The 27,955-nt window shown below is 37.0% G+C and overlaps 1 protein-coding gene across 1 annotated transcript; it reads left to right on the forward strand.

Moving 5' to 3' along the window:
* The first annotated feature begins 340 nt into the window (after positions 1 to 340).
* LOC145692034 (uncharacterized) lies at positions 341 to 27,388 on the forward strand. The gene is made up of 3 exons (XM_081767327.1): positions 341 to 626; positions 11,618 to 11,849; positions 27,068 to 27,388. The coding sequence occupies exons 1-3, from the start codon at positions 486 to 488 to the stop codon at positions 27,382 to 27,384; spliced, it is 690 nt and encodes a 229-aa protein (XP_081623453.1). The 5' UTR covers positions 341 to 485; the 3' UTR covers positions 27,385 to 27,388.
* Positions 27,389 to 27,955: the final 567 nt, after the last annotated feature.

Here is a 27,955-nt window from a genome sequence, read left to right on the forward strand (position 1 = left end):
ATTCGCCCTGAGGCCCAGATCCTTCATCCTACTGGCAAATCCGGCCCTGCCTATTCATGATATTCAAACTTTAGCGATCTTTGAGGAGATAAATTGACCTGAAAATCAACTTCTTATCGATTTTAGATAGTTGTCTTATGTATTTTTTTTAAAAAGGCGTAGAATCCTCGTTGTTTGCCCCTTTTGAACCTGCGGTCAAACAGCCGTTGATTTACACTTTACTTCAATTGATGACCATCCCACAGCTGAATACATATCCTGCTGTCTCCCATATATTTTCCAGTGGATTCGGAGACCACGTGTTTGCAGGAAGTTAACAATGAGATGGGAACTTATTGTGATGCAGGCGGCGTGAATTTGGTGATCTTCCATCTCTCAGCCGTGTCAGAGGTTCTCAATTTTAGTGGGAGAACAGCGAGCGACTGGCTTTTCATATAAACACGTCCAAGGCACTGAAGGGTGGTCATGCACAAGAATTGGTCTCCATGGCGACAAGACTCGATGTTTGTGCCTCTAAGTTACTTGTAATAACGTTTGTACTCTTCTTCGGTTCACCCATAGGATGTGTGTCTTCCAGATTCTGCCCAGCGTATCTACAACCAGTGGCCAATCTTACTTTGAAACAGGTATGTGCTGCACTCATTTAAAGTTAAAAAGATGTAGTATCAATCAACATGTTTTATTTGCATTTTATGGTTTGGTATTTAGAAAATACTTCCGATTTTTAACTGTAGCAGTGGAGTAGACCAGGGCCGCAACCAGATGGGGGCTAGGGGTGCCTGGAACCTCTAAACTTTTTATGGTTCCTCCAGACCTAAATACAAAATTCTATTATTAATTCAAAAAACACAGTTTAGATATTTGTAAGAGAATTTTTGATGAATTGGCCCCTCTAACATATTCATGGCCCTCTCAAAATTCTGTGGCTGGTTGCGGACCTGGAGTAGACTGCAAAAGGATAGGGTAAATTTTTCATATAAGTTCATCTATTTTTTACTTACAATTATGCTACATGAATATTAAACTGATACTAATTGTGAATAAAGGACACACTTAAATAATAATAATAGTAATAATAATAATAATAATAATAATAATAATAATAATAATAATAATAATAATAATAATAATAATAAATACAGTTTAACGTTTCGGCACTGTAGCACTAAATTCATGAAACACAAGATGATGTTAAAATCAATGATGTTTCTTACAGGCATATTTTTTGGGGTACTGTCCCCGGAGAAGACCAAAATGACATCTATAATATAATACGAGATATAAATAGAATAGTACCCTGTAAAAATAATATGTGCCCCTCTTAATACTAAGTGTGCCCCCCGGAACATTTTTTTCTGAAAGAAATACTGGTTGCAATACAATGCCGCAGCCAAATTTGGGAGGATTACCAGGTTGAAGCCCGCCCCTTAATACAGTTACGTTGAAAGCGGATTCTGCTTACACGTAGTATGTTCTATTTGTGATCTCGATATTACGAAGTATTTTGTTTTACAATTTCCACAAAAAAGTACCGTATTGTAGTCATGTTAAGATTTAAAAAAAAAAAAAACTTACTTTCCGGAAACTCTTCATAAAATTTCAGAGAACTAGATATATTTTGTATTCCTAATTTTCCTCACCTCTTCCTCTGTAACATGTACGCCAAAATTTACCATCGGCGAGTGCAAATGGACGGCATTAACAAGGAAAGTAGATATTTTAAAATGCAAAAGATATTACTGAGATTCTCCTCACCTTATTTTTATAGATATTGGGCTCGTATTGTGAGTTTTACACGTTCATTTGAAATCTATATTATAAAATTGAAAGTGACTATGTTTGTGTCTCTTAATCTCTTGAACCACCCGGCCAATTTTGATCAAATTTTCCATGTGGATGCGGTTCTGGCCTGGGAGTGATTTTAGTTATTTACTTTGACGGTATAACTTAGGGGAGGGGAGGAGGGGGACATATAAATAAATAAATAAATAAATAAAACTTAATAACTCTTGAACCACCCGACCGATCTTGATCAAATTTTCCACATATATGAACTTCAAACCTGGGAAGTTTCTTATTATCACATTTTGACAGTAGATCTTAGGGGGGAAGGGAGGAGGGGAAAATATGAAAATGAATAAAACATAATAACTCTTGAACCACCATATCGATCTTGATCAAACTTTCAACATAGATAAGGTTCGGGCCTGAAATGCTTTTTCATTTCACTTTTACAGTGTGGGGAGGGGGAGGGGGAAATATGTGTAAAAAAGTAAAAACTTACTGTCTTTGTGACTTCATCACGCTTAAACCACCTGACCGATCTCGATCAAATTTTCAACATAGATGAGGTTTGGGGTCTGGGATGGTGTTTATCTACCTAGTATCTACCTAGTTGACCACAGAACTTAGGGGAGAGGGAGGAAGGAGTTGAAAAATAAATAAAACTTAGTAACTCTTGAACCAAACGATCAATCTTGATCAAATTTTCAACCTAGATGAAGTTCGAACATGAAATGATTTTTGTCATATCACTTTAACGATGTAACTTACAGAAGGGAGAAAGACATTCACAAATTATCGAAAATGACCGATATTAATGTCGAATCTATAGGTTTTGAGGTCCCTGAGATCACTGCTCTGATGCCATTTAAAATCAAATTCAGTCCCGCAAATTGTGGGAGGCGATATATATATATATATATATATATATATATATATATATATATATATATATATATATATATATATATATATATATATAATAGAAATGACCAATATCAGTGTCGAATTCATACTTTTCGGGGTCGCTGAGATGAACAATGACACTTCGGATGCAGTGGCCCGCAACATGGGGAGGAGAGGGGATATATAAAAATCATCGAAAATGACCAATATGAAGGTGCGCTTCAGTAATAGTAAAAAGTGGCTGACTAACGAAACATATTACTATTTTTTTAAAATTTAACCCAGCGAAGCGGATAATTGAAACTAGTATGTAATAATCTGTCGTAGTGCCATTTGGAAAAAAACTTTATGTTGGGTTGGCAACACTATTAACCTTATAGTATCACAGTGTCCCAAACAATATTCCCATGACGATGTTTACATATTTGGTCTAGGAATTAATTCGTGCGGTTGGTACACACACATTGAAGCTGTAGTACAAACACAAAATACATAAATACCTTAAGAAAAATATTGTCCATCGCTAGCCACCACTTTCGCCCATCTGTCAGGCAATGTACGGATTCCGTGGCGAAAGAAGTCCTCATCCTTGGAAGCGATCCAGTCAGAGACCCATGTTTCGATATCTTCTGAAGAAGTAAACCGCTGTCCAATCAAATCGTTGTTCATACAATCGAACAAGTAGTAGTCCGAAGGAGCAACGTCTGGTGAATACGGCGGGTGGGGTAAAACTTCCCATCCGACATTTTCTAAATAGGTTTTGACCGGTTTTGCGACATGTGGGCGAGCGTTATCATGTTGAACAATAAGTTTATCATGTCTGTTCTCCCATTCTGGTCGTGTTCTGGCCAGAGCTTGCTTCAAACGCATTAATTGTCGTCGATAACGTTCTCCATTCATAGTTTCACCCGGTTGCAGCAGCTCATAGTACACCACACCTTTCATATCCCACCATATGCACAGCATAACCTTTGCACAGTGAATATCTCGTTTTGGTTGTGATGGACCTGGTTCACCTGGTTTCACCCAGGCCTTTTTTCGTTTAGGGTTCTCGTAATGGATCCACTTCTCATCACCCGTAATAATTCGATGCAGAAACCCCTTTCTGCTCTGTCGTTGAAGCAGCAATTCGCAAATGGTTTTTCGTCTTTCAACGTCTCTGTCTTTCAATTCATGTGGAACCCAATGTGACATCTTTTGAATCATTCCCATGGCTTTCAAGCGTTTGGAGACTGTTGTTTGATCAACGCCTAATGCTGCTGCAAGTTGTTCCTGCGTTTGACACGAATCCTGCTCGAGCAATGCTGTCAATTCTTCGTCTTGAAATTTTTTTGGCTGTCCAGCTCGCTCTTGGTCTGCCAAGCCGAAATCACCACTTCTAAACCGTGCAAACCACTTCTGACACGTTCGCTCAGCTAGAGCATGGTCACCATACACTTCCACCAAAATACGATGACTTTCAGTCGCACTTTTCTGCATGTTAAAGTAATGCAGCAGGACACCCCGCAAAAACACTTTATCAGGCACAAATTGCGCCATGTTCACTTAACTACAAACTGGTGTTGTTGACGCGTTAATCCACTGCCCTATACTACGAACGATACGCGATGACAGGGGTTTGCAACACATGTGTGGATACACGGAACTGTGGGACCGCCATCTCTTGTCCACCCGTACGAATTAATTCCTAGACCAAATAGTACAAAATTTCAGAGTTATGTGTTTATTAATTTAAAAGTTACAGAGGCGTATCAAGGTAAGTCTTATATCTAGCGGGACACCTCAATAACTAGAAGCTGAAGAGAATAGATAAGTTTTTTCAGTAATCAAAGTTCGATTTCTTAAGGTGGTCACAACAAAAATTCTAGTTACCGAGGTACCGTGTTCCTCCTTAAAAGTTACTGTATAACCTCTAGAACTCGAAGTTATATTCATTCAACCTCTAGAACTCGAAGTTGTAAAAGTTCTTTAAATTAAATAAGATGTGAAGTAACAATAAAAAAAAAAACTAGACACAATTACGGTACACATTAGCAACAATGACAGGACTAGTAACAATGACAATTACCTAAAAGCATAGAGCTATAGCTTCGAGTTATTGAGATCACATCAAGAGAAATAAGAGACTTATAGAGGAAAACTTCAGCTTGTAGAGGACCGCAGATACGGAAGTTTGAGTTACGAAGGTTTTTAAATTTGTTTATGAAACCCTTAAAATTCGTCTTACCGAGATTGTAATATTTAAGCATTCGACTTACAGACGTTATTTTAACATCGTTATCGAGTGTTATGGTAAATTCAAAGGAATGTGAAAAATTCGAGTTATCAAGAAATTCGAAAAAATATCGAGTTATCGAGGTCCAACTGTGTGTGTGTGTGTGTGTGGCTTATGTAAATACACTATATCTGCGTCTGTATATCTATGAGCCCCCTTTCACTAGTTTCGGCTACGCAGCTACAGCAGGGTATTGTGTCAGATGAAGGTATCGCTCCAGTGTCGAAATATTATAGACTATACTTCGTTATTTTGGATGATAGATGAAAGTTAATAATTTCGGAATAACATTGTTATGGTCATCAAATCTAGGAGACTCAGGTGGACAGGTCATGTAACCAGAATGAAAAAAAAATAATAGAAACGGTTTCAAAGTTTTAACTGGAAGTCCAATCTGAAAACGACCATTAGGAAGACGTAAGCATAGATAGGAGGACAATATTAAGATGGATCTTGGAGATATAGGAACAGAAACTAGATCCAATTGGCTAAGGACAGAAGTCACTGGGGAGCTTTTGGGAACGCGGCATGAAACCTTCTGGTCCTATAGGCCAAAGAGTTAGTTGGGGAAGCAGAAGAACTCCGAAAAATCCGTGGATATGATTTGTACAACTCATCCCATGACCTGAGCTAGCATCAAGGTTCTGTTGTACCAGAAGTGAGAGCTCTACCATTGAACCACTGTATACTAGTTTTTTTTTATTATTAAATGTGTATAAGTCGTCCAAAACCAGTATCAGTTTAACAAAATGTTAAGTTTCTGACATACAGGGTAGCCCGTAAGTTCCTGTCCATAGGAAGGATGAATAAAGGTAACCAAGAAAGTTCTGTTACTTTTTGTGGAGATCTATGTTCAATTGGCCCTCACACCGTGAGTTGAATGCGAATGGAGATAAGGCGAAGGTCAGTTGTTGGTGTGGGTATATCCAACACACTACCTGGTTGTCTCAGTTCAGTTACACCGTGAACTTGCGTAAGGACAGAGTGAACATGGGTCCTCCACAGAGCGTCATAAGGGCATGTATGCTGTACGAGTTCAAACTTGGGTCAAACGCCGCTGCAGCGGGGCGGAAGATATCTCAGGCCTTTGATGAAGGCTTCGTAACTATGCGGACAGTGCAGAGGTGGTTTAATACAGTGAGACCACATTGGTCACACATAAAATATTTCCTTACGGCCACGTGGTGCCAGGTTGGTCTCACATAACTTCTAGTTAGCTTATGTCCTGTGGTGTCTCACTAATCTAACTTTTTACATTAAAAGCTATTGCAGTGTATAGTAGTCGACCTGGTAGTTCGAAAAACAGCCTTACCTGTGGAATTGTGAGTCCAACGTCTGGGTACAATCGACTAAAATTTGTGTGGTGACATGTTGGTCTCACGTGGTCACTAAGCCCACTCAGGACCACGGTCTATCTGGGGCCACGTGAGACCAACGTGTCACCATAAGAATCAATATTACATAGTACCGATACTACAGAATTACAGAATTACCTAAATTAGAATTAAATAGAATACCGCGGTCCAGTTCGACGATGGATGTCATGGGTGCAAGAGAGAGCTACCTCCCTTACCATATAGACGTGGCAATAATCATGGAGCTAGAAAGATGGAACAAAGGCCACTCGCAAGCTTTTGCATAACCGAACACAAACAAAAGCGGGCCTAACTGCTGCACCATGTGTAGTTTCTGAGATCTAGCATGAAACATATCAAAACATTTAAATTTTTCCGTGCTACGACCTCATCACACGCATGCTTTCTTTGCGTTTTTTACCATGTCCTCATTTTTTTATCCATGTAATATCAGTCATGATTTTTTTTTGCAATAGTTTATTCACAAACAGAATTACTTTGTGGCATAAACAGCAATTTTCAGCACATTGCCCTCCTGAGATATTAGGCCCCACAAATGGCATCAAAATAATAAACTTCAACTTTCGGGCCCCCATAAATCTACGGTGCCAGTAGTATCATAGCTGTGGATATTTCTACAGAATCTTGACATGCAATAATGTTCAGCACAAAACTTATGAACCCCCCCACTTTATGCCATTACAAAATGCAGCCCGTTTAAAAGTGTAATTTTCTCTAGTTTTTTTGGTGATTTCTTGTATTGGTTTGCAATCCTGCATACTATATTTATTTAGACGCAAAAGTTCATATTCACCGTGTACCTTAGTCTCTCCCCTCAACATTAGTTCTTGTTTGGTGTTCGTCTGATTCGTACATCCTGAGCAACTGTAGTTTTCGTAAACGCTAGCAAATGCAAAAATTGACACTCCACCGACAACAAAAATGGCCGCCATTCAGGAACCTTGTATATACTAGAACGTGAATGATGTTATTGACCTTCTCATACACACGGTTCGTCACACTCAAATTTTTAGAATTTTCGGAGATGGTGGAGCAACCATTTTCAGAATTTCTGGACCGCTTCAGGTGGATTGACCCTAATGCTTTCAAATTTTTGAAAGTTTTCCTGAGGGAATGAAACGTAGAACTCACGACACAAAAGGGTTTTGTGCTAGCCAATTGACCAGCAGGGAGGGCTAAAGGTCAAACATACTTAACATGACCATTAGTTGAAAGTGTAATTAATGTATTTACGCTTATTTCTCCTTCAAAATTTAGATACCTATTAAGAAAAATGGTTAAGAACAGTGGCGTATTTAGGGAGGGGGCTTCCGGGCTTAACCCCCTCGAAATCTTACTTACTATAGTAAAGTATATGAAATATCTTGCAGAATTTTCACATTTTCAGGCAAAGCCCCCCACGAAAGTTAGCAAAGCGCCCCCCGAAGCAAAATCGTAGATACGCCACTGGTTATACAAGTTTAATATTATTCTCTTTGACTTTAAACAGAACAATATGAATAAATTAATTATGATTTGGTATAATACAATAAGTATGTCCAATCTGAACAAGCACATAGCCAGAGCACTGTTACAGATTAGGGGAACAAGATAATTTTTTTTCATTAGGCTAATTTAAGTTCACTATAGATTCGTAGTTCCTTAGTAAATAAATGCTACTATTAGTATGAAAGATGATAAGTAGAAACAAAAGTATTTGAAATGTTTTATAACAATTAACCCAAATGTTTAATATAATATTAACAGCTTCTGAAAATTGAGATTTTAATTCCAAAATGAACACGGAGTTCTATTAAATAAATATAAAACATATCTGTTGAAAACATTGAATATGATGACGAAAAGAACTATATTTTTTTTCGTTAAACCTTGTTTAGTATTTCCATCACGTTTTTGTGTCGTAATCTTTGACGGAACGTAACGAAACTAAACAAGAGAAACTTAATTTTCCAGCAATTTCATGCGGAATGTTTTGGAAGTTGGTTGTGTTTCGTTTGATATTTTTTTCTTTTTAAATACCAGACTTGTTAATAACTTCTTTGGCGTTTGTTTTGAAATTCCTAAGTCACTGCATAAATCAGTTCCAGAATAGCATGCATATTAGAGTAACAAGGTTTCAAAATGAACACTCATTTCACGTTTATTAAAGATTCATTACTCTATTTTCCGCCCAAAGAAAATTTTGTTGGCATCGATGAAGTAAATGTATAAAAAATTCCGTATATGTTATATATTACTGAGGATAGAGAACCAGTAGGGATTTACTGAGAATGAGAGAAGGAATGATCTAGATTTTACTGAGAATGAGGGAAGGAATAATCTAGGTTTTACTGAGAATGAGGGAACCAGTAATATAGAGTTTGCTGAGAATGGGACATCAGTGATCTAGGGTTTGCTGAGAATAGGAAAAGCAATAATTTAGGGGCTTACTGAGAATTAGAGAAGGAATGATCTAGGTTTTACTGAGGATGAGGGAACTAGTAATCTAGGTTTACTAAGGATGGGAAAACCAGTTATCTAGGTTTACTAAGGATGAGAGAGTACTGATCTAGAGATTACTGACAGTAATCTAGGGAGTTACTGAGAATGGAAGAAGGAATGATCTATGTTTAACTGAGAGTGAGAGAACCAGTAATCTGTTTACTGAGAACTAGAAAGCAGGGATCTAGGGTTTACTGAGAATGAGAGAGCAGCGATCTAGGTTTTACTGAGAATGAGAGAAATCTAGGGGTTTACTGAGAATGAGAGAAATCTAGGGGTTTACTGAGAATGAGAGAAGTAAATCTGGATTTTACTGAGAATGTGAGAACCAGTAATATATGTTTACTGAAATTGAAAGAGCAATGACTTAGGGTTTATTGAGAATAAGAGAAGCTATAATCTAAGAGTTTAGTGAGTATGGGAGAAGGAGTGATCTGGGTTTTACTGAAAAAGAGAGAACCAGTAATCTAGGATTTACTGAAAATGAGAGAGTAATAATCTAGGGTTAACTGAGAATGAGAAAAGCAGTAATCTAGGGGTTTACTGAGAATCAAAGAAGAAATTATCTATATTTTACTGAGAATGAGAGGATCAAACAATAACATCAAATAACATAAATTTACTTAGAAAGAATTAACCCCCCAAAAAGATCTAGACAGTCTTCCACAATCGAGGGTCCGGTGACATTAATTACTAAAATATAATTATAATTAACTAAAATATATAAATTATACTCTGGATCCTATGTATGCATGTATATGTTGTATGTTGTATACTTGTAACATAAATAAAGGTTTGTAATTTAATGATTTTTAATATTGTTTCCTACTTGTCAACTATTCATACTACGCAGATACCAAAATTGTAAGGCGTGGGGTCCGTACATTCACCGTAAAAACAAAAATGGAGTCTACAACTCAGAAGTAATTGAGAAAAACAAATCTAGGGAACATGTCAGACATATAAAATATTTTCAATACTATTTAATAAAAGCTTTTTCTTTTTTAAAAAAACAAAAAAAAAAACAAAAAAAAACAATACTAAATGATTTCAACAAAAACACTAGAAAGCAAAGAAGTAATAATGAAGTGCTTAAAGCCAGAAAATGATTCTAAAATAGAAATCAATAGAATTTTTTTGAAGTTTGTATTAAGCCAAACAAACTAATGAGTCATAAAATAACCATTCAAACCAATTTTATATCAGGCTTGGGACAAACTTTAATTTTTTTTATAGAATAGTACTGATTTTTGGCTTTATAATAATAATAATAATAATAATAATAATAATAATAATAATAATAATAATAATAATAATAATAATAATAATAATAATAATAATAATAATAATAATAATAATAATAATAATAATAATATTTTCTGTCTTTTAGCGCCTTTATTATTTTCTGCATTCTAATGCGTTATCGTGGGACACGGTGGCTCAGTGGTAGAGCCAGGCCCGCAACCACCCACAGAGGTTTGGGGAGGCATGGATATGTTAGGGGATCTAAGTCATTAAAAATTCTCTTGCACATATCTAAATTGTGTTTTTCGTGTTGAGGTCTGGAGGGGCCACGAAAAGTTTATTGGGCCAGGCCCCCCTAGCCCTCCTCTAGTTGCGGGCCTGGGTAGAGCGCTAAGCTCTGGTGCGTATAGTCCCTAATCCTATCCCCGACTAAGTAAGTTTATGGTGAACAATATTGTGTTCGTGGGTTTTCTCGGGGTGTTCTTAATTTTTCTCACAGAATCTCATTCCATCAATTATTCCATCATTAGCCTACTACAAAATAGTGAAAACCCATATTAAAGATCCAGATTTTTTTTACGTTGAATGATTACAGAAAGCTGCTTCTTGCTATCTCGCTTTGATCTATGCCGATTTACGTTAAAATCAGAAATCATCAATTCCTATTACTTCCGGTTTGAAGTCAGGACTAATGGAGGTGATGGAATCTATTTCTGGTACGCTGAATCGATTCTCGCTTCCAGAACAGCTTCTCAATATTTCTGACCGTTTTTGCTATATCTTTCGACAGACGGACTTCCATAGCCATCTTATAAGTCCTTCCATACTTAAGTGTAGAATCTTTCTATTTGAAATGTGCTGCTGTCAATTATGTGTTCCGTATCAACATCGAAAGAGAAGGGATAAATTGCTTTGGCCGAGATCTTTCAACAGTTGTATGGAAACAGGGTTGCCACATTGAAACATTCCGAATTATTTCACGGGCTTCGCTGTGTACTGTCTTGTTAGCTTTTCTAAGTAGACTATGATCTTCACTAGCCAAGATCAAACGACTGAATGAGAAATTGGCAATACAGCCGAGGTCATTCATTTCTTTCCCCAAAACAAATGAAGGTTATCTCCGTAAGAGGGCAACAGGGGTGGAACTGAAGAATGTTTCACACATTTTCCGAGGGTACACTTAAAATAGAAAAGCTCTAGCATAGTTTGGAAGCCTTGAAGAAATATATATCTTTCAGTTATGCCCTTGATTAAGCCCTTTAGGCAAAGAAAGACGGATGATTAAGCTAAAAGAAAGATGATGGAAGAGTTAGTAGAATGAGAATGTGGGAGGAAACAGGAGTACACTGAGAAAACCCTCTGGATCGAACCAGGCATCTCAAGCACCAGAGGTAAGCACTTTACCACTGAACTACCGTGCTCCCAACACAATTATATGACTAGCGTTATTTATCTCACTGTTGAAGAGAAACTTTTTTTTTTTTTTTAACGGAAATAATTTCTTTTAATCGTTTCAAAATTCTGTTTCTTTACATTGTCTTGTCTATTACAGTTTGAAGGCCATTGGTACGTTGTCGAGGAAGTGAATCATCTGTATAACAGCCGGGCTAAGAGAACCACAGGCTCAGGTTCGAGTCACTGCAGCCAATTTTTCATCCAAGAGCTCAACAACACCCTGCTTCTGAATACTTGGATCAAGAACGGAAGCCCAAGGTACTTCATTGCTTCCACCGAAGATAAAGAGAACTGTGGCAGATGGTTTGCAACCAGTGTCCCTTTTGCAGGTATTTATCATTATTATTAGGATCACACGCTAGTAGAATTTATGTCTGAAATATTAGTAGTCCGTCCATCAGTCCGTTATTCTACACGACAACTTTTGAATGAAAGTAATTTTTAAATTCTGTTTTTGCAATAGACAACTTAAGCGAATATCTTGACCGAATTCCTTAAAGGTGCCAATCCGTTAACATATTCACAGGTAACGGTCTCTATCCATATCTCGTTTAAAATCTACATTCCCTAGCTTCTATGCAACCTGCACAGTAGGAAAGAGATGTTGGTTACCTATAATGTAAGGATAAATAGCTCTTATTGCAATTATCTCACCGAGTTCGTTAATGGAGTCAATCCATTAACATTTTCACAGCTAGCGATCTCTATTCATATCTCATTTAAAATCCATAACATTCCCTTGCTTCTATGCAACTTGCACAGTAGCAAAGAAATGTTGGTTGCCTATAATAATATGATAAACACCTTTTCTTGTTGCAATTACATCGACCGAGTTCCTTAATGGAGTCAATCCGTTAAGATCTTTCTGGATAATGGACTATGCCATTTCTCATACCCATTATCCATATCCATTATCGACACTCACTATCCATATCCATTATTCATGTCTATTATCCAGACCCATTACCCATGTCCAATATCCATATCCAATATCCATACCCATTACCCATACCTATTATCCATATCCCATTTCCCATACATGGAGTGTAGTGAGGTTAGAATTTCTTTTAGATTAAAAGGTAAAAATATTTTGCGGGTTAGCACTTTTTTTTTTTTTTTTTTTTTTTTTTGGCTAAGCTTCAAATAATATTGGTGAGGTTAAGACCTCATATATTTAGGCTATGAGGAATATGCAAAGCCTAGAGTATCGTTGTTTAAACTGATGAGAAATAATAGTGCTTCCAAGAGGTAAAAGAAATTGGTTAAACGTCAGAAGATTAAACCTCACTTATTTGAGGAATATAAATCACATACTTGAGGCATAAGAGATTATATGAAAACTAGAATATTGCTGTTATTTGGTATTAGTTTAACCTCAATCATAAGATTTTTTTTTTTTTTTTTTTTTTTTTTGGTTGGAAGCCTGACATACAGTATTGTGCAGTCGTCCCATGTCAGTCTGAAAGCTCAGATAAGGCACTAATTAATGGTGTAATTGGAGATGTCAGAACTGACAAGTTACGCCCAGGATTTTGTAAACATTGAATTTGGTAGAGTACAAAGTACAGGATCTGGCCTGGGTTGCGTACAAATAAAATTAAACATGTGCAAAAGAAACAGATTGTGATGTCGAAGAGGTTGAAAGGGGTGAGAAGAGAGTAACTTTTAGGACTGGTTAATCTACTTGCACTTACTTGTGAATCTTGGTGTTGCCTTCTCGATGATCCTCCCAGTAGATTGACATCCGTCCATCCTCCTCTCCGGTCAGCTGGGCGTCCAGGTAGTCGTATGTTAAGAGTCTGCGAAACCCGGGCAGGAAAACCAACGTTGCGAATACAGTAAATCTAATCAAAGTCGAAATAGCTCTTTAACGGATTATCCATCGCAACTAATAACTACAACATTAACTAAGGCGAAGTGCTGTCTAAGTTAGAGCAAAGTAAGCTTCTTGTAAAAATGAAATCGTGGTTCGTGCTCCTACATGTTGACTCGTCTCTCTTGCGATGCGGACTACCTCTTCCCAAAAGTGTCTCAATGGTTTTGTTCGATGTCTCTCCGGGTTAATATCTTGGGTAGTTGACTATTTCTTCAGTCTTGATGAAAAGTGCGTGCTCATAGATTAACCAAAGGTGAGGTGATGATAGGAATGCTGACAGGGAAACAATCTGTCTTTTTTATTGATTAAGTAATCACATGTGTAGAAGGAATAAACAGACAGCAAGAAAACTTCCTTATAAGAAATGTAAATGAACTTAGAAAAAAAAAACGAAAAGTGATTCAACTTTAAATAAACGATTATGCTTTTAACTGCATTGAATTTTAAAATAAAATGTCCCAAATTCCGAAATAAAAATGCTTCATTATGTGTCCAAATACACATATATTCACAGTACTAAAAATACTACAAAATTTACCATTTTTCTTTTGCTTGTTTTTCATAAATGAAAGAAGATAAAATGCAACTTACCACAGTCATAGGTAATGTTGTTCTACAACAGAAAATATGAACTTGAACTATTTTCAGTGTTGCCATCCATAGAAATTACAGTGTTGCCAGAATAACATTTCCTCCAAAATCAATGTTAAGACAGCGACTAGAAGAACGAACTCAACTGCATTTGATTACGTATCATGTTGTTTTAAAATCCTGAGAACTACTTTTTAAATAACATTATTATTTAATCTTAATAACTGTATGTTTAAACTATTTTGATTATTATAAACTAAATACAACTATTATTTAAAAAGTAGTTCACCGAATTCCAAGACAACATGATATATAATCAAATGCAGTTGAGTTCGTTCCTCTAGTCGCTGTCTTAACATTGATTTTGAGGGAAATGTTATTTTGGCAACACTGTAATTTCTATGGATGGCAACACTGAAAATTGTTCAGGTTCATATATTCTGCTGTAGAATAACATTATCTATGATCTGGTAAGTTTGCATTTCATTATCTCCTTTCATTTATGAAAAACAAGCAAAAGAAAAAACGGTAAATTTTGTATTTTTTTAGTATTTCAGGCTCTTAAACCTGAAAAATATGTGTATGAGAGGGCACTGACCGCTTTAACTACCAGCATAAGTTCATTCATAAAATGTTACCTTCGTGTGTTCCTCTTTACTGTCGTTTCCAGAATTTATTATTACTTTGCTAAGAGGTAAGGGCTATTTATATTTTTCATGTTTGAAGCTTAGAAAATGTAAATAACGTAATGACAAAGCTGAGAAAAAGGAAATTGAATCTTTAACTTCACGTTCCGTAGTCATGTGCTTTAAGCAAATTGATATGGATGATTAACGAAAGTCCATTTCTATAAAAGCGTTAATGGATTACAAATCTTCAATCGAGTATCGAACGATGTTGCACATGGGCATAACATTGTCCACCACAAGCTCACTTAGTCTGGGATCGAAACGGAGACCTCTAGCAGCAAAGTTGAGCTCTCTATAGATATACCACATTGACTTGACACCTAACCTTCCGCCAATGGCCGCAAGACTTTCTCCCACAACGTCAATCTCTCAGCTATGCTAAGCGAGAATAAGATACCGGGCACCGTAGATAAACATTCAGCTCCTGTATGAGTGTCTAATTGTCCGACGCTCGGATTCATGTAGAGTGATGAGATCTTGGATGTCCTATTGGTGGATAGCAACTTAAGCAGTTATGACATGACTGCCAAATGTAATTCTAGCGTGGGGAAGTCTCTAGTGTGCGGAACGTTGCGCAAACATGGACCATAAATCATAAATCGGCGAGAGATCAAGTGAACATGTCAGCCAAAGAAGCAGTAGAACATTGTGTGCATCCATGAAATGTAGGGCGTTATGTGGTACATGCGGTCGCGCGTTATCTTGTTGAAAAGATGTTCCATGTTATACCTTCTGTCAAGGGAGCACGATCTGATTCAACGCCACGTCGAAATACCGTTGACTTGCCAAAGGCCTGTTTTTCTATATTAGGCGCCAGAGGATACTGAATACAATGGCACCTCGTATAACGTTAGATTTCAGATCATTGTGCAGATTCAGAATGCCTAGGTAGGTGTCATCCACCTAATGCCATATCACCAGCGGACATGAATGCAACCATCGTGATTCTCCTAGCAGAAGTGAGATTCGTCCGAGGAGAGAATATGCTATTCGGCTCTTCATGAGCGAAAATCATGGTACCAGTGGCGGATCTAGAACTGGGGGCCAGCCAGAACCCAGACTATGATAGGATTATTATAAGTTCACTATGAACTTTCAAAAAATATATAAATAATAACTTAAATTATTTTTGACATTGAAAGAACTGGGAGACCTACAGCCTCGGCCTTGGGTTAGATCCAGCACTACACGGTATCTTAGCAACAGCGCACTCTTATCATGTTCAATAAAAGGAAGCCACGGAAATATCTTCCATCTCGCCAAATTATGTCGAGTTGTTTGTGCTGACACTATTAGCTGCACAAGAACCCCAAATTCGTGTTCCAGTATTCTGAATGTGGCGTTCAGTTAGTCATACGACCAGTCTGTCCTCTCGGTCCGTGGTACGAGGCGGCCATTAGGATCTTGTACGTCATTGTGCTGGTTTTCGACTGCCAACAATTCCATACTTGCATGCATAATTATTTGTTGCAATTCGTTCAACAAGAACAGGAATTTTGTGGACAGGAAGTGTAATTAATATGCCATAATTCGCTTATCATGAAAAAAAAAAAAAAAAAAAGACAGCAAAGGATAAATTACTCTTGGTGATGGGTTTTCTTCGAACGAAGTTTTTCGAAAACGCATTCACAATTTTATTCGAATTTTATAAATATACAGGGTCCGGCAAAAAAAGACCTCCGTATTTGGAGAGTGGGCTGTGAGAGGTGGAGTGGGGAAACGGCGGCGGAGGGGATATTGGTCGATAGCCGTATACGTGTCATTTTCAGTTGTCGCAAGGGCGTGGCGCGGTGACCATCGTGCGTTTGTTGTGGAGGATTTGTGTATATTCATAATTGTGGTTCTGTGATTACTACTCAGCGGGCATATCGCATTCGGTTCGGACTTGGCGGACATGATTCTTTTCCGGATAGAAAATCTATTCAAGTTTGGATATTAAATGTTAGAGCATCAGGTTCTGCACTGAGAAAAAAAAATCACCAGGCCGACCTTGGACCGTAACAATGCCGGAAAGTGTGATGTGTGTAAGAGTGTCCATTAAGCAATTTCCAAAGTGTTCAGCATTTAAACAGGTCGTCCAGGAGATTTTCTTTCTCAGTGCAGAAACCGAATGTGATATGCCCGCTGAGTAGTAATCACAGAACCATCATTACGAACATACTCCTACACAACAAACGCACAATGCTCACCGCGCCACGCCATTGCGACCACTGAAAATGGCATGTATACCGCTATCGATCAATGTCCCCTCTACCGCCATATTCCCCTCACAACTCACACAGCAGGCTCTCTGCAAATACGAAAGGTCTTTTTGATGGACTATGTATTTCATACTTCCGCCAGGGTCGCTCGCAGATTTTCTTTTCTAAATAGCCAAAGACCGATGCACAAGCGCATACCTACGAATATACACACGCCTTCATACATGTGTGCTCAACCATCATTTACGTGCATTGCATAACTTCATTAGCTATAGTAAACACGATATAGGTTAGTACTACAGTATTTAATATAGACATGTTAAGTACTATAAATCTAATAACGTTATGTATAAGATGTATTTCAAAGACTGGATGTATTTCAAAGATGTATTTCAAAATCCAAGGGATGAGGCAGTTGCATGCTGCGGTCGGCCATGGTTTCAGTAATAACTGCAAAATAACAGTTTAATATAAGAAATGGGAGCTGGCGGCCCTAGGCAATTTGCCGACCTATGCAATGGCATCATTTCCCGCCTCCTTTTTCTTCAGAAAGAACAAATCTTAAAAGCCACGATTTTAAGTTTGCTACTCAACCATGAACAACAAAGGGGAAGGAAAAAGCACTCGCACTCAGAAAGGCCTAAACACTACAAATGCAATCTCGTAGTATCTGTTTTTTTCTTTAAATAATAATGTATTATGTTAGTGAAAGATAAAGCAAACACATCTACAGAGGAAATATAGTAATTCTTTTTTTTATAGAATTCAATATCGAGCTTCAATCTCAACATATCAGCTTGCAATTCCAGTGCAACTAGATCTTTCATCTTTATTTCTTGATTTTCCTTCTACATCTGTTAAAAAGTTAAAAATAACCGGTTTCCACCTTCAATGATAAGGAACTTGTTTGTGACAAAGACAAGACTAGTTTTCATATCAAAACTGTGATAAATAACTAAATGGAACAGATGTTCTTTGGTGATTGAGAATTGAGTTCTTGTATTTGACAACTCAAGCAATCCATGCTGGGATTTGTTTGACCATTTACTTTAGCACTGTCCTTGTAACCTTAAACTAATGCGACCTAAAAATGATGTATAAATGTAATATTCAAATAGAAGTTCAGCTTAGTAAATTTAACTACCATCATCATGAAGTCCGTTTCTAACAATAAATAAACAATAAATATTTAATAAACAATAAACAATAAACAATAAATATTTATTTTAAATAATATATGCAGTTATTACAGATTTTGTCGCCCCTCGAAATTTGCCGCCCCGTGTGTTGTACATATGCTAGAACCGGCCCTGCTAGTGACTTTAGTGTGTTGGCTTGTGCCATTTATTGTAACTGCAACTGTGAACATACAAATGATTATTTTAAAATTCTTGTTTCCACTCGTTACTCACCTTCATCGATTTGTCATCAATACAGTAATAGTAGTATCAATGGTTTTGTCTGCAATATAACAAATTTTTCTTTCTTTTTTCTTTTTTTTTTTAATGACATTTATTTAACTGACAGTGTAATGTATGACATTCCTTGTGCTTCAGCAAACGCTGTGTCAAAAGGGGTCAATTACGAAATGGGCGAACAGGAAGCATCGGGCATGGTTACACGCAGACCAAACGACGCGACGGGGAGAGTTAACCATTACGCAGGGATGAGGATTCGGGGGGAGGGGGAGAAGATGAAACGTTGCTGACCTAAGTTCATCGCTTATGAAGCTAACCACAATGACATTCAGCTCCCGCCTAATTGGCTACGATTGTCATTTACACAGGTTCTGCTTGAATTCTGTTTCACACATCTAGCATTTTTTTTCTTAATCTACAAGGATTAAAAATGACGTAAGCCATCGTCTCAGAAACAGCAGATTGGCTAAAACTACACATTCAATTACTGGTTGTAAAATGGCGTGCCCAGAAACATATTATCGGGGTAATAATCACGAAGTCAAAGAATCACACTCATACACAACGTCTGTAAAGACAGGAGTAGGGAGAGACACAAGAGAAAAAGAAGAAATCTCTTTACTCTGGAATGTTTCGATGTAAAGAGTTTACATATTTGAACTTACGTAATTAGTAAAATACTAGCATCAGTTACCTGCTTCGCTGGATTAAAATTAGAAAACTTAGTAACATGTTCCGTTAGTCAGTCACTACTATTACTGGAGCGGTCTCTGATATCGGTCATTTTCGATCATCTTTATATACCTCCCCCTCTCTGAAGTTGCATCACTAAAGTGAAATGATAGAAACAATCCCAGGCTCGAGCCTCATCTCTATATTGAGAATTTAGTCGAGATCGGTCGGTTGTTCAAGAGTTATTAAGTCACAAATATACTTTCATTTTTATTTATTTATTTAGATAGATAGATAGATGTGAAAGTATCAAATTATGTTAAAATGTTAAATTTCAAGTACGTGTTAATCACATACGAGTTACTGTAATTAACTTGCCAACTTCTAACAATAATGTTATTTTTTCACAGACCCGTATCCATGGGGATCTAGGCGAGTCCCCCGAATTTTTACTGCCCCCCTAAAAGTTTCACGATATTCTTGCAAATGAACTATAGGATGGTTATGAACTATAATATAGTTGGATCGCCCCCACCCCAAACTTCTACCGTCCTCCCTACATTTCTGGGCTCGCTACCGGCCTGTTTCTTCACTCCCAGATATAGTGTGGGTCAATGAAAACTGGATCCAGACCCACTTTCACCACCCACCCACCCGTGTTCCACCCTGATCCATAATTCACACTCTCCTTCCGACACTGATTAAAAAGTTCACACTTCCGATAAAACAAGCATCTTAGTTTATTACAACATCAAATTTTACAACAGAAAGAAAGAAGATAAAATCATCTAAAACTCGCCGCTTTTTAAAAATGTATTTATCTCTACTTTCATTCTCTATAAAATATTGCTATATAAGTCAGTAGTTCCCAACTGGTGTATCGCGCAGTCTCCTGGGGTGCATAGCGAACTTTTAGAATTTAAAATCATTAAGCATTTAATAATTAATAAAATCAGCTTTGAGAAAGAGTATAATATCAGGCAACGTTTCCAGAGGAAGTAATAATGCTCATTGCTATATAGAGTTATCAACAATAGTAAGTCCTTTATAGAAACTTATAGTCTTACACTGGCATATTTTTATTATTATTATTTTAAAAATCAAAGGAATGTCTCGTGACTTTGTGGTCGTTCAGTAAACTGTGTCGCTAGTGGAAAAAGGTTGAGAATCATTAGTATAAGGTATAGAAGTAACAAGTTTGACCTAATTTTTGTATCCATTATGAAGAGAAAACTTGAATTTGAAGCTTATATGCTACTGTGTCAGTTTTTAAATGTGTTTTGCTTGCTATTGATTACATTAATATATTAATATTTAGTAAACCCAACAAATGAACTAGGTAACAGCGTGTTGTACAGTAAAACCTGTCTCTAGCGGATTCGAACGGGAGTCAGAAAAATGTTTATTAAAGGTATATTTGCGATTAATGATGTTAAATCTATAGGAAAAAGTGCATTCACATAATGAACATACTGAGATAAAATAAGTTGCTGTACTTATCTTAGTCAATTTCCAGTATTTATTTCTACGACGAATTAACAACGCAAAGCTTACAATGAACAGAAAAGTACTGTACACACGTTAACTTAGTTTTTCCAATAGTAAAGGATAAACTAAGTTAACGTGTGTACAGTATTTTTCTGTTCATTGTAAGCTTTATGTTATTAATTCATAAGCTTTGTGTTATTATTGAATTGAAGATTACGATTTAAAATACCACATATCCAAGAACTTTATAATTATAGCTTCATTATACAAATAATAAACACTCCAGACGTCAATTAATACTTCTTGATTTAAGAAACTCTGACTTCTTACGATGTCGAACAACAAAATCTTTCATAAATTGTCTTACATCGTTTCTCTTAACGTTTCAAGTTCTAATTCATCATGTCTTCTGTTGACTCCCTGATCAACTCTCCCCAAGGGTCACGCATTTCATCTTTAGTTGCGGCTCTGCTTAGAAAGGAATTTTAAAACATTAGACATGAATGCAAGGTAAGTTCACTATGCTAACAAATAAAGCAACCATTTGTTTTAAAATTATACACGTAACATCTTCAATTTCGTTTTAGTAGGGTATGGCATTTTCAGTGACAAACGAAACACACTGGTTTATCATGAATGATGGGTCGTAGTGGGTTACAGTGTGTAGTGGGTCAGAGTAGGTGGTGGATCAGAGTGGATCATGGTGGGTATATGGGCAAGGGCGCCGAATTTTCTGTAAAAATGGGGGCCCATTCAGATGCAGAATGCATATATGAGGATTTTAAGACGAGTTTCATTCAAATTATGCAAAATATCGTATATTCATAAATACAATGCGGGGGGTCCATATCAGCTTTGGAGTGGCCCGGGCCCCCTAGCTCTCCAGGATCGGCGAACTTGTATATGGGTCAGAATGGGTCACGGTGGGTTGCAGTGAGTCATTAAATGTTAACATACGACCCACTCTCAGAATTTGACCCACTTAATCCACTCCAACTTCTCTTCACTCCCAATAACTTATTATTGGCTAGAATTATAGTTTAGTTTTTAGAGCTTTGGACTCACGTGCGAGGAGTCCCGGGTTCGATTTTCGGTTGGTGCTTCCCAATTTTCGGCGTCGTGAGGCAAACTGGGGAATCACGTGAATAAAAGATGTGACAGCCACTAGGTCTAGAAACCTCTGATAGGTCTTTTTAGATACAAGGCGACGCAGTGCATTGACCACGTATTAAGCCGGGCGTAGTTCAGCTGGTGGCTAACAGATGGCGTTGGAGCGTCTCAAACCCACAAAGGACTGTTATGTCAAATGCGTTTTTTTTTGGGGGGGGGTTCAAAAACATTACTTGAGTGAATTTCCCTCATGATTTCGCACTGTCATTAGCCTCACTTATTATTAGCACTGAGGTGCATGTGATATGTAAAGTAGACCTACAGCTTAACGTTGGATCCAGAGTACGTGGGAGCCGAGAAGAAAAACTGCGAATCCTATAGCGAAGGTGGTTGGTTACTTGGCTGTTAAACTTTATCGTCCCTTTTCACCACCGAGGCCAAATGGGGAGGGACGTGCTGTTTAAAGTGGGATCAGGAAAACTACTCGAATTTGTTTCCGAAACAAATCCCAAATAACCAAAATGATCGACCAAATGCTCCTTTGAGGTTGAGTTGACTTTTAGGACACAAACATTTTATGGTTATCAAAACGATTTATTTGAACCAATGAATTTTCATTTTTAATTCAACGACAATTTATGGTTGGTAATTTCGTTACATTCAAGCAACCAATATTCACCGTATGACTAATAGAAAAATTTAATTTTGCTGGTTAAGGTTGAGATCTGGCTATCAATTCGATTTCTTTTCCGGTGATAATTGATTGGTTGAAACTGCTACGGCAGAGTAGACATTAGTAACAGTTGAAAAATGGCGATTCTTTCAAAAATCAACCGCTGATCAATACACATTTGGTTACTTGGGATATTGCCTCTAGGAATCGAACTCAGGACCACACACAAAGGAAGCACTGCCTGAGTGATTGGGCCAAACCCTGGACTCATTTTAGCATCACTGTAAGCTTAGAGAATCATGTGAAATGTTTCTGTGGCAGATTTACCCACTTTAACGCAGAAGTTCACGTGCGCTTTTTATTTCAACTTGATGTTCGTGATGAAATAACAGATGTTGTAACGTATGTGGTGAGATTAGCACCAGCTACAAAGGATGATGTTTCGTAACATATTAATATATAAAGATCCTTCGTTCCTGGCTCCGCCTGCAGTTTCTTGCTGTCCTCTGTTGGCGATTTATAGAACTGGTCTCGAAGCTTTCTGATAGCACCTCGTAATTCAAATGGATTAAAAGCAAAATCTCAGATATACTCTGCCCTCCTAAAAAAAACCTAAGTCAATTATGTGCATCATTACCACACACGCTTTTTTTAACCATTATTCTCTTCCAAGCTGTTACGATACTTCTCCTCCATCCCTCGTACCAAAGCTGCAACGTGCAGTTGAATCAAGCGCTGCTAACTGGAGGAATTCGTAACAATTTATGGAAATATATTTACGGTTGTTAGGTAACTGCAACCACTTAGTGATCATACGAGAAGATAGTGATATTCATACACATTCCATGTTAGGAAGTAACAGCTCCTTGTCATATACCTAATGTTATTAGGTCCGTTGTAGGTTTCTTGCAACCATATACGTAAATTATTTTCTCGCTTTCCATGTTTAAACATTCTGTTACTGTTTTCATCCATACCGATCAATGTTAAAACCAAAATTGGTTTATTTCTGCCATTTGCTGTTTTAGTAGAGAGATTAGAATGGAGATAGAATATATTTTTGGGACACTTCATTGAATACAGAAAATATTTTCTCACTATCTGATTACATTTTTTTATTCTATGGTGATAACGTTAAAACCTAAAGTAGTTTTTATTTTGCCGTTTCTGGTTCTGAGGCTTACAGAAAAAAATGAAAATGAAATCTATGAGTCTTACGTCCCACGGTTATGCCGGTTAAGCTAAAGGAGACGGTGATGATGAGAAATGAATGAAATGGTGGAATGAAGAAAGTGGAGGAAACGGGAGAGCCCACGCACATGGTGTTTGTCCACCACAAAGTTCACTGGGCGGGAGCTTACAGAAAAGATCTGCGTATTCTTAAAACCCTAAATTGATTCCAAAAAACGGCTTCTCGCTATATTTGATCGTTTTTGCTCTTATTTAGATTAATATTGAAACCGGAAGTTATAGTGAATTTCAGCCACTTCCGGTTTTAGTAGACACTTAAGGATAAAAACGCTTATTCTTGGAACACATATTTAATTGTTGAAAATACTATTTTTACTGTAGAGTGATCAATGTTAGAAGCGGATATGGTTAATTTCTAGCACTCCCGAATTGAAATTCGAATCCAAAAACAAGTTCGATTCCTAATTTTTTTTTTTAACTTTTTACGTTCTGACCAAATTTAGTGATAATAGGTCAAGTAGTTCTAGAGATATTTTGTCTTCCGACCGGACGAAAGGACTGAGCAAATATGTAAACGATTTTTAGTGAAGCAAACTCCTTAGAAATATATTTGACATTGTTCGAGAGTTTCATTAAATACCAGTTTATCTTCTAACACAGTGATGGGTAAAATTATGGTTCGCGGGCAAGACTTGGAGCCCTGAAGGTTAATTCATACATAATTCCCATGCCGTGCCCCGACAGGTCGCCTTGAAACGAAAGGAGCATGGTCGTGGCTCTTGGCCGCGATCCTTCGTCTTACTTTGGAGCACACGAAGCGAAACGAAGTTTACTGGAAACTAAATGTTCTCAATTGTGGCTGGTGTAGAAAGTAGCATCGGCACGGCATGGAATTGCATGGTATATGTGAATGGTCGCGATCGTGTCACAGACAGAACATGACAGGGGAACGGCATGGGCACGACATCCTATGTATGAATCAGCCTTGAAGTGTTCTGCCCGACTTGCGACACGATTTCTACTTGTAAATGTAAAGAATAGCTTTATCAAATGTCCTCTTTTACCTGGACGTTTCCTCTTGGGTTCTGAAAGTGGTCCAAGTGGTGTTTACTAAAACGGAGAAATGTTCTCTTTTCTGGGAATGACAACTGCTCCAACTTGTACCATTGTTAATTTTAATAAATTACATTGGCCCGCTTTATTTTTTCTTTTTTTGAGCATCCTAAAAAAAAAGCTGCACATCATAGAGGTCTGCACGGGCCCGAATTTTTAGCCCGGGCCCGGCCCGGCCCGTGAATTTACAATGTGAGGCCCGACCCGAGTCCAAAATATGTTTTAGCATTTAGGCCTGAGCCTGGCCCGAGCTCATATGGTTATGAAATGAGCCCGAAATATGCCCGAATTACGGAAAATTAATGATAACGCAAAATTGTATTTTTATTCGCAGCAATTAAAGATTTAATTTTGCAATTGTGTTTTAAAAATTCTTCAGAAAGAAAGGTGCAATATACATTGTTGTACAGTATATTTACAAAGTTAGACCCGAAAAGACCCGAGAAATATGGTTCTATATTTAAAAATTTACGGCCCGAGATCTACCAGGGCCCGAAGTGATATATGCTTTGTAGGCCCGAGTCCGTGCAGACCTCTAGCACATCACTATTACAACCTATAAATAGTATAACATAAAAGCAAAAGACTAATTATAAAAGTTTTCGAAAAGTTCACTGGTATTTGAAGGCTCGCAATGTTCGAGAGCATAATCGTCTATGGAGTCTTCTGATGTCGATAAACGTGAAGAAGGAAACGTTCCGCTTTCAAAGTTTAACTTTATTTCTATTTACTAATTTATTTATTTATTATGCAGATAGAAGTCAATGGGATATTTTAAGTAAAAATATTTTTATGCTGATATGTTCTATCAAGTTTAATGGGTTCCTTCTCTGCTTAAAATTGGGCATCCTACATTAGCTGGGTAGCAGGCGGGTAAGTTCGCCCCTGAGCTCTGCTCATATCGGTTTAGAATCTTCTCATTCTTCTCTGACCCGAAGAAAAACAGGAAATGATGCTCCTGCTCGGAGTTCACAGGTCTGGAATAATTGAATTTACAATCTAAGACAAACGCAAGGGAAGAGCAAATAGCAGTGTTACATGTATACTGCGTGAAGGAGTTTGGTTTTGTATGGCTTATTATTATTTTCAAAATTACTATTGAAGCCGGAAGTGGTAATAGATTTCTAAAGATTAGAGAGGAGATAGAAGATTATTCTTCGGACCTTTAATTGATTGCAGAAAATAGCTTTTCAATACATGTTACCGTTTTTACTCTTTACTGATCAACGCTAGAACCGGAAATGGTTGGTTTCTGCCGCTTTCGGATTAAATAGAAGATTAAGCGAGAAGATGGTATCTATTCCTGAAAGGCTAAGCCGATTGCAAAAACAAACAAAAAAAAAAAAAAGCTTCTCGTTATCCCTTATAGCTTTTGTTCTTTGTAGATCTATATTGAAACCATACGTTGTACTAAATTTCAACCACTTCTGGTTTTGGTATACAGGTAAGGATGGAGAGGGAATGTATTTTAAGACGCTTAATCGAGTACAGGAAACCGCTTCTCGCTAACTATTACCGTTGTTCTATACTGTCCAACATTAAAACCGGAAATGCTTGATTTCTAACTCTTCCATCTTGAATTTCACCTTAATCAACGACCTTAATTCCTAAATTTTGTCCTTCCATATGCTGGCCACAATTTATGGTGACCCATCAGGTAGTTCTTGAGATTTTTGTCTTCCGGACAGGATAAATATATGGTTCAAAAGAGTTTTGATAAATCAAACCCTTAAAAAGTATACCGAAGAAATCTAATTGGTTATTGTTATCTTTAGGGTTAAGAAACAAAATGATAAGGCTGTTGATAAGCTATAAAAAAAATGATATGCTTTAGGAAGTCAAGGAAGCATTAAAAGAGTAAATGATAATTATTTTGATAAACTATGTTGTAAATACAGATGCATTTAGAAAAAAAGATTTGCTTTAAAAGGTCAAGGAAGCATTAAAAAGTAAATGATAATTATTTTGATAAACTATGTTGTAAATACAGATGCATTTAGAAAAAAGATTTGCTTTAAAAGGTCAAGGAAGCATTAAAAAGTAAATGATAATTCTTTTTATAAACTATGTTGTAAATACAGATGCACTTAGAAAAAAAGATTTGCTTTAAAAGGTCAAGGAAGCATTAAAAAAGTAAATGAGAAGGCTTTTGATAAACTATGTTGTAAATACAGATGCACTTAGAAAAAAGATTTGCTTTAAAAGGTCAAGGAAGCATTAAAAAAGTAAATGATAAGGCTTTTGATAAACTATGTTGTAAATACAGATGCACTTAGAAAAAAAGATTTGCTTTAAAAGGTCAAGAAAGCATTAAAAAAGTAAATGATAAGGCTTTTGATAAACTACGTTGTAAATGCAGCATGCACTTAGAAAAAAAGATTTGCTTTAGAAAGTTAAGGAATGACGATAGTTTTTAAACAACTTAGTAGTTTATTTTCTTCTCGATCTACTGAAAAATCTTCTAATTGATCAAAGGGTAATTTCTAATACTAATATTTCTTTTTGTTTTTGGTTCTTCTTTTCAGGTGACTCAGAGATTCTGGTACTACATGGAGGTCTAGGCTACATGGTTCTTACGTTTTGTGGTTGGGGCAATGGCGTCCATGAGGAGCTATATAGCCTTGTACTAAGTAGAGACTACTTGATATCCTCTTCGTATGTGTACAACGCCACCCAATTCATGCATTCAGTAGGTCTACGCGTCGTCGAACCATATCTTCCTGTAACAATTAATTGTAAAATTACGGACAATGGCAGCCATTATTCTTTAATTCCATTTCCACATTTAATAGTTGGTGTGTATATTTTTAATGTTGGTGCCAATAAAATATTTATTTCTTGATACAAAAAAAAATATTTTCTGGTCATTCAATGCTTTAGTTTATGTCCTATATGAGGTTTATAAGGAATATGGTTTCATTTAAACATGCATAAGAAAACATATACGCTAACCAATCTAGATTTTGTGACCAAGAGTGTACATGCCAATTAATTCTACAGAATATGAAAAAGGAAGCAACATAATTCTTCGGGAGAGAGGAATTTTGGATTTACGGGTGATCTTTCCTCAGGACATCTATGGATACATCACGTATCCACTGTTCGCGAAAACCAGAATAAGCTACTATTCATACAGCCCAAGCTGTCAGGTAATCAAAACAATTTTCCCTATTCCTACTTTTTCCTATTGCTAAAAGAAGAAAGTTGCTGACGTCAGAAATGAAATATTTTTGTAGGATTTAGTATCACCTAAGATTCTTACTCAAATTTGCTCGCATTTGGTATGGCTGTTCCTTTTAGTATCAACCATACTGCCGTTTACACAAGTACAACTAAAAGAAGCGTCAGTATCATGTGTACACATCGTGAAAGAGCTTGGTTAGCATCGCCTTGTACAGGGTGTCTCACATAAA

This window comes from Thermobia domestica, chromosome 8 (assembly GCF_964235325.1).
Source record: "Thermobia domestica chromosome 8, izTheDome1.hap1.1, whole genome shotgun sequence".
NCBI lineage: Eukaryota > Metazoa > Arthropoda > Insecta > Zygentoma > Lepismatidae > Thermobia > Thermobia domestica.